The following is an 8,652-nucleotide window of genomic DNA, read 5'->3' on the forward strand; positions in this document are numbered from 1 at the left end:
CAGATCTTTGTCTGACACGTCGCCACTCTTAGCCAATCATCTGTTAGATCAGATAGTGATGCATTTTTGACGATTGGATATTGGGCTGCAGCCCAGCAAAAAAATAAATAAAAATAAAAATCTGCTCTACAAGCCTAGTGCCTTATAAAGGAGGACAAATACACGTCCGGCTCGATGAGGCACCGGACGCCGGACGGTGTAATGAAAATCCAGACTGTCCGTCCTAAAGCTGGACATCTGGCCACCCTAACCAAAAACCTAATAGGTCACCTGAAAAATGGTCATTGATGTTAAGCAATATGGAAATAGTACGAAGCAGCGCGCTGGCAACCAGCAGTGCTAAGGCTAAGACAAAAACAACAACACAGAGGACAGGGGTCTCCAGTCAGAAGGCTTTTTAAAGCAGTAAAAACTTTTCAGGAGAAATGAGAAAAGGCTAAAGCTAACGACAAAGTGATGGAAATTATAGCACTCAACAACCAGCCTTTTTCTGATCCGGGTTTTTGTAACTTGATAGCACTTTTGGAGCCATGTTACACCATCCCAAGTCACACAACACCCATCCACAACTTTGCTGTGGTTATTCTTGAGGATGCACTGTTTTAGATTGCATTTTTTGTTACTGAGTGAATGTTAATGGATATAATTTTATTTACTGAACTTCACAAATACCTCTGCAGTAAAACCGTAGATCGGGTCAATATTTAATTTTCAAGGGATGCACTTTGTGTTTCAATTGAATTTTCTTTTACTGTTGGTGATTAAAGCAAGAGACCACGGTTTTATGTGATGACAAGAAAAAGAGTCAAAACCTCTTATTCTCTATTATAGATAAGCCAGAGTTATTAAATAATTTGTTTTTCAAAGCGGTATCCACCACAAGCTCCAGATTATGCAAAAAATTATATTGAATTTGAACTTATTGGTATCAGAATCAGTAGCAGCCATGAAAAGCTAAAATTGTCAGGTGAATTATCAGGTGTCGGTTGAAATTGTTAAAATCGTGCATCACTAGCTTTTAAGGGTTGGGTGTTTGGACACTTGTTGAATTTGAGACAAACACTAACTCTAATTTATTTGTTTTCATGCGCATTACTAATGGTTATTTTTTTAAACTTTTCATATCCATTTAATCTGTGCAAAGGGAATATTTCCTTTTTAGAAAGGTTTTTCATAGAAAAGTAATTAAAAAACAAGTTTTTTTTAAACTAATCAATAGAATAAAGTTACCCTTTCAGCATAAATAAAGGTATATTAGGTATTTACCCCTTTGAAGATCAGTATATTCACTACATGAAATACAATGCAACTGAACTTGAAACGGCCAAAAGTGCAAATTGTTCAACTTACAGTTTGGTGGGATAAATTCCATGCTCCAGCCTCGCTGCTCAGTTCTGATATTATATTCTACAATAAAAGTATAACAACGCACCGTAAGATGAACTTCCAATTCATCGAAGCAACACATTTTTTTAAATAAATAAACATAACTTCGGAAATGTTTCTATGGAATGCTTGAATATTGTGGGTTTTTTACATTGGTAAATGCAACCTTACCAGCTTCATTAGCAGCAGCAGGCGCCACATCATATAGGCCTAAATTAGCTGTAAGAAAAAAGTTAACATTTTAGTCAACTGTCAAATTCATTTGCGCAAAGCTATGTCAACAAATCACACAGGATCAGTAAAAGCTATTTTTTAATTTTATTTCTGTCTTTAAAACTTACTGTTATCCTCAGTTACCAGTCAGCCTTAATGTTGGATGAGAAGCTGTTTAATTGTACTACTGAACATTTCCTATTCTATCTACGTTATTCCCCTGTATTTGTAATGCTTTATCATTTATGGATGTTTCTCATGATCCATCCATTAAACATATTTTTAATATTAAGAATATATGATTGCTGAAGAACAGCATAAGACAAGAGAAGCACGCATCATTTAGGTGTCAGTAAAGAACAACAACACTTTACCTGAATTATACTGTAATATTTTCCAATTTTCTTTTAAGCATGACTCCTTGTTTTAAATCAAATATATGTGTTTTAAGATTGGTTTTGATCATTTATATTCTTACATATGTAGGATGTGATAAGATATCATTTTATTCTACTTCAAAGATAATCACTGTGTGGGAAATGCAGATGGTGCTTAAATCATCAATAGCTGGTATGGGTTCCCCTGTTTTAAAACTGATCATGTGACATGGTATCTAATAAGCAATCATAACCTAAAACATTTAAAGTTTTGAAATTCTGTTTATATCTATGATTTTATAGCACACTCAGCTTTATCTCCTAGGTACGAGCATCATGTAGACAGTTTCCACAAAAGTATTTGCTATAAAACTTTACTATAAATTAAAAAGAACAAAGCAAATTCCTTAGACCTTCCTATAAACCAGCACTATGTGTAATGCTAGAAGGTATTCTCTTACACATTTGTTCTCTTAGAAAAATGGAATAATGTTATTACACAATGCAGCCAAAATCATTACAAAGTGCTTCCAGGTATTGTAATAAATTCAGTGGGGATTACAAAACTTGGCTGTAATTTAGTTGTATTAAATTTTGAAGTTGTAGTATGTTCTAGTATTATATTAAAAAGACCGTATTACAAAATGTGGTTAGAAATGCTTTTACAGAGAAGGTTGACCGAAATTTGTGGAACTGAAACAGCATATTTACTAATGTCTTAACTCAGCTAAGATCTTTTGCAAAGTATCATTTAAATTCCCTGTAAACAACAATGTGAATATTTTCAATTTTCAAAGTGATAATACAATATGAAAAAAAATGAAATTGACATTCATTAAATATAACTACATAGGACAAAAGAAAGTAAAAATCCTTTAAAACATTGTGCAAAGGCTTTCAGAAAGAAAGCAAAAGTAAGAAATTAAGAATTGACTTCTGTCACCCGCCACATATAAACAAATTTATCTACATTACTTTGGACTAACTTTATACTGACTCTTACCCTTAAAGCTTTACTGTGATAAATCACTAATATATATATATATATTTTTTTTCTGAACTCATTTCAGTTTACAGCTGCTGCTGGTGTAATGCGCTGTTGGCTCAAATCCTTAAAAAAAATGAGTAATGCTTTATAAAACTAGTGGAGCAAAAACATATTTGGGTACTTCCAGCACACCTTCCATAATGTGTGCTCTGGGAAAAGTATGCATATTAAGAAAAAACCCCTAAGTCCTGAGCAGGCAGCACCCTCTGGTGTATGGACATACAAATATGTCTCAGTTAGTTTTGTTCAACATATTGGGCAAATATAGGAGGGTGGCAAGATGTGACTTTAAAGCAGCACTTCAATTCATTTCAAAAATGAAAAAATTAATATTAAAGGAACTCAAATTCTTTTCTTCAATAAATTGTTGTGGATGTTGATAGTTGTAGGCAGGGAGGATCTTCTGTAATGGTTTGTTGTTCAGCAGATAGAAGCTTCTGACTGAAGATCCTAAGTTACTGTTCAACAGACTGATGAAGAGGATGCTCACTGTTGTCCATGATCTTTTTCACTTTATGAAGAATTGTTTGTGAAATAATCTCCAGAGGTTGTAGAGGAGTTCCTAGAACAGAGCCGGACCTCTTGATCAGCTTGTTGAGCTTTTTATAGTCATTTGCTATGATGCTGATACCCCAGCAGATGATGGAGGAGGAGATCACACTCTCCACAACAGACCTATAGGTATGTAGCATCTTGCTGCAAACCTCAAAGGACCTAAGCTTCATTACGAAATACAGTTTGCTGTGTCACTTATTTAGGACGGCTTCTTAGTTGCATTTCCAGTTCATTCTGTCGTCCAGCTAAACATCGTGGTATTTATACTCCACCTCCATTTCTTCTCCAAAGATGCTAATAGGATTTAACTTGTTCCTGTTTCTACTGAAATCTACAATCATCTTTGTAAATCAGCATAATTTGGCAGTTTAACTTAAGAATCTGAAAAGGTGTAACTTTTGTTTTTTTTTGTTTTTTTTTTATTTATGAAAGTCAGAAATTATTTTACAATCACAAGATTATGTTTTTGCTGCACCAAGAGTTCTGCACCAGAAGTTTTCCCATACTTACCATTCAAATAGTTAGGTTGATTTATAGTCAGTTTTAGATTGAAACCATTAAACAAGACAAAAAAAATGAAAAATAGTAATTATTAGTAAATCTAAATGACTTTATATAAAAGCTATACATAATAAATGTATATTCTGTCATTTTCAAATTGTTTATAAAGTTAGTGTTCATACATACCAAGGCTTACTGATGAATCCAAAGGTAAAGGAGCGTCTTCATTTGGTTCCTGGCTCGGATGTCCACAGGTCACATAGCTCAAAGAGTTCATTGTTAAAATCTGACTTAATTTTTGCAGCAGTTCTTTAGGATTCGATTGAAGCCTTATCCACTTCTCTTCACACATTTTGATCAGGTCCCGAATATGCCGTGGGTGAAACGGATAGTGTGAAGCAGATGTTTCCCATCCAGGTGTTGAGATCAGAACCAGGGAATGCTTAAAAGAGTCCTTGTTAAAGAGTTCAAGAATCCTATAAAGCCTCTGCTTTTGTTGTTCATCGAGGTTCAGCTGAACAACCAACAGAAACACATGAGGTCCTGGAAAACAGAGACTGAGACAACGGCGTACATGTTCTTTAAGTTTTGGTTCAGAGATACTGGGACAAAGCAGGTCTGGAGTGTTTATCAGAACCGTTTTTGTTGTCATAATCCTTCCACAGACTTTGATGGGGAAGTTTGGTTCTCTTTCTCTGTTCAACATATTTGAACCCAGTAATAAGTTTGTGACTGAACTCTTGTCATACCAGCTGTCGCCGAGGAGAATAAGCCTCATCTCAGACACTGAAATAATAATAAAAACATTTTAGGGAAATAGGAAACAATTAGAGGGTCTTTATCAGTTTTATGATTAAAATGCAATCAAATGGAGCACTTGTTGATAATTAAACATTTAATACAATAAAACTGTATGAAGTAAAATAAAATGTTTGTATGGACACATATTTTTTTTGAAAGACCAGCTAATGTGTTATGGCTGGATGTCCTGGACATCATCAATGTTAAACATTCAACTTTTGAAGTATTTTCAGACAAACACATATATATATATATATATATATATATATATATATATATATATATATATATATATATATATATATATATATATATATATATATATATATATATATATATATATATATATATATATATATCTATATATATATATATATATATATAGATATATATATATATGCTGAATTGAAGAAGAAACCATGACTTTTAACTTCTAAGTCTTTTTTATTAGCACATTGTTCAGGGGTGCAGGAATATCATGACATTTTTCTGCATTCCAATCAGACTCCTAAGTGCAAAGAGGGCTGCTGGCAAGCCTAGACTAAGTGTAATAGTAAAAAAAGCAAGAAATATAAATATCTGAGTTATTGCTTTAACTACAAAAAAATTATAATAATTTGGTGCTTTTATATGGAATGTTGTGGAGCTATTCTTTGTTGTATATTTTCAATCACATTATGAGTACATTACTGCTGTTTGCTTTGGGCTCTAGCCGTAATATTTATATGAAAAATACGTACAGTATACGTGATAGTGTGGAGTCCTGTCCCTATGGCTCTGACTGATTGTGCCTTAGCTACTGGGCCAAAGGGTTATCACTTTGGCTCACTACTCAGCATGCATGACTTTCACCCAGGAGTCTGGAGATTGAATCTGGCCTGGGCACTCTATTGTGTACCTTTGCCACATGTATATAAACATCTGTACTGGTCATGCAATGCATTGTGGGTAACATATTTAGGATCTATTGTGAGTTCAAATTAATTAGTATGGTTTATCATTTAACAGCAACTTCAAAGAAATAAAATTTTTCTTTTTTAAATCCCAGTAAGTGAACGTTATTACAATAGCAGTTGTTTGGGCCTCAATTTGTCAGATGAGGCAAATTTCTCTTTATTTTCATCATAACATCTATAGGTACCTTTCTAGGTGCTCTGAGTTAAAACTTGGTAGATTGTTAAAAAAAGGAGGATGTTTTGTATCCCATCAAAGCTATAAGAATTACTGTCCACTGTTTGCATGCTATATCACATCACTCCCTGCACCTGAGCAGACGCCACACATTGACCTGTATGAGTACAGGTATAGTTAAAAAATATTGACAGGACTCTCCATCAATGAACAGCAACATTTATGCAATTTTTTTTTCTTCAGAATTTGTTATTTTTGTTTATATTCATGCCTTCACTTATGCATAAACTGTTCCCTATAATTTGCTGCATAACTTACTCTCAGGTAGATGGACGCTGCCGATTCGAAACAGCCCAGGTCCTCTGGCTGCAAAGATCAGGAAAATAATTAACATTTGGATAAAAAAAGAGAAGGATTAGGTGTTGGGTGGCCAAGTAAGCAATAAGTAAATTAAATATAAATGGAATAATGACATCATTGTATTATTTCTAACTGTTAAAGTCATAGTTGAGATTTTCTGGGTCCAGATGAAACAAGTGTGCTTTTTTTTCTACCTTTTTATGAAAGTGTCTTAATGTTAAAAAGAAAATCTTCATCCAAACAAATCTTCACTTCCTCAAGTTTTATTTATTCTTTTATTGTTTCATATCAAACCTTCAGGGCAAAGTTTGGTTTAAAGAACAACTTTCCGTAAACCAATAAAAGTCATATTATTTTATTACCATTTACGGTCACTGTGGTACCAGGAATTTGTACCAGTCTGAATCATAAGATAGGCTTAAAGTTACAGTGCAGATTTTGAACACATTAAATATTAACCGGTTTATCAGACAGGACTTCTTGTTTTGTGAAGAATGTGGTTAAAATGAAGCTAAACTAAGTTATAAAAAAGAAATTAAAATCACTCAGAAACTCTAAAATTAGAAGAATGTAAACAAAAGAAGTATAAAATGTTACTTGTAGATAAATAGGAGATACAATATCAACATAATAATAATACTACTATTTACACAGTGTAGTTATGTTAAGATAACTTACCATCTGATGAAGTAGCCATTATGATGCTGCCTTACCAATCAAGACCAGAAAATGCCACCCCTAAATGAACATATTAAGGATGTTAGGAAATGTTCAAAATCTAAAGATTAATAGCTTTTTATCTGTATAAGATGATTGATTGTTTTCATTTAGAGACATAAAAAACAGCAATCTATTCTCTAGCAGGCCCAGTGACAGCCTTGTCTGGAACTGGGAAAAATTACCTTAGATGGCCCCCACCTACAGGGCTCTATAACTACTAGAGACTGATTTAGTGTTTCAGTGTTTCAGTTTTAAGAGATGGTTGATACTGTATCAAATACGGACCCTTCTCATCATCTCCTCTATACCGAAAGCCTTTTTGTTTTCTTCCCTAAAAACTAGGAGTTTGTCCTGCAACCGTAATAATAATAACTGAATGTTATTGATCTCACATTGGTGAAATTTACCTCTGCATTTAACCCATCCCTTGGGGAGCAGTGGGCTGCCATCATGGAGCGCCCGGGGAGCAGTGTGGGGTGAAGTGTCTTGCTTAGAGATCCAGAGTAACAGTCTGTGGGAGTGGGGCTCGAACTCAGAACCTCAGGATTCTAAGCTTTATGCCCTGACCACCAAGATGTCAGTTCAAGCCCCAACTCCCGATTTCAGTGTTGTTTTGTTCTTAAGCAAGATACTTCCCCTGCATTGTCTACTGATGGTGGTCAGAGGGCCCGGTGGCGCCAGTTTACGGCAGCCTCGCTTCTGTCAGCGAGCCCCAGGGCAGCTGTGGCTACAATATAGCTTGCCACCATCAGTATGTGAGTGTGAGCATGAATAAGTGAATGACGGATTGTAGTGTTAGACGATAAAATAGTGTGTTGTAAATAAATTCTTGTTTTGCAGCAACAAATGACAATGAAACAAAACCATTTATGAAATAATTACTAAAATATAGTGAAAAAAAAAAAATTGGTACATGTTTGTTCATTTAAAATAAGACAGCCCTTTGTCTAAAATTGTTTTACATTCAGTTCAAAGTGAAATCAAACTGAATTACTTGTTTGTGTGCAAACTTTACAGACAGTTTATTGGGGTTCTGATATAAGGCAAAGTTCATTAAAGCTTGTTGTATTTTTCTGGAGAAAGCAGTCAGCACATCTGTAAACATCTCACTACTCAATCAATGGATGACAGGTCCTAGTATCTTCATGATCATCATCATCTACATTGTCATCACCATCAGCATCAATTTAATCAGTTCATAATTTACTCTATAAAATGCTATACAAAAATACATATGCAAAAATTGCAATGAATAAAAAAAATAATAATTGGCTAAAGAAACAAAGCAAACAAGGACTGAGGTAAGGGTTGTACTCTCTGTTATTGAGAAACAGTGAAAACAGATGTGTTTTAAAAAAAAGATTCAAATCAATTAAAGTTTCATCATAAAGAAGAAGCCTGTTCCAGATTCCTGAAGCTGCAGTTTATAAAGCTCTGTTACCTCTGGTCTCACACCAATTGTTGTAAACATCTAAGAACTTTTGGTCGAGAAATCTTAGGATTTAACTTTGGGTGAGTGGATGAAAAAGCTTGTTGGGGCAATAAGGAGCCAGGCTATCA

General features: G+C 34.2%; 1 protein-coding gene across 1 annotated transcript; it reads right to left on the bottom strand.

Annotated features, from left to right (window-relative positions):
• Positions 1 to 4,249: 4,249 nt before the first annotated feature.
• On the bottom strand, positions 4,250 to 7,112 carry LOC119782404 (GTPase IMAP family member 2-like). Its single transcript, XM_038283354.1, has 3 exons — positions 7,051 to 7,112; positions 6,331 to 6,378; positions 4,250 to 4,866 (listed from the first exon to the last, which is right to left on the bottom strand). Exons 1-3 carry the CDS (start codon positions 7,067 to 7,069, stop codon positions 4,250 to 4,252), a joined length of 684 nt encoding a protein of 227 aa, XP_038139282.1. The 5' UTR covers positions 7,070 to 7,112.
• Positions 7,113 to 8,652: the final 1,540 nt, after the last annotated feature.

This window comes from Cyprinodon tularosa, unplaced genomic scaffold (genome assembly GCF_016077235.1).
Source record: "Cyprinodon tularosa strain WSP-4 unplaced genomic scaffold, ASM1607723v1 ctg192, whole genome shotgun sequence".
NCBI classification, from domain to species: domain Eukaryota; kingdom Metazoa; phylum Chordata; class Actinopteri; order Cyprinodontiformes; family Cyprinodontidae; genus Cyprinodon; species Cyprinodon tularosa.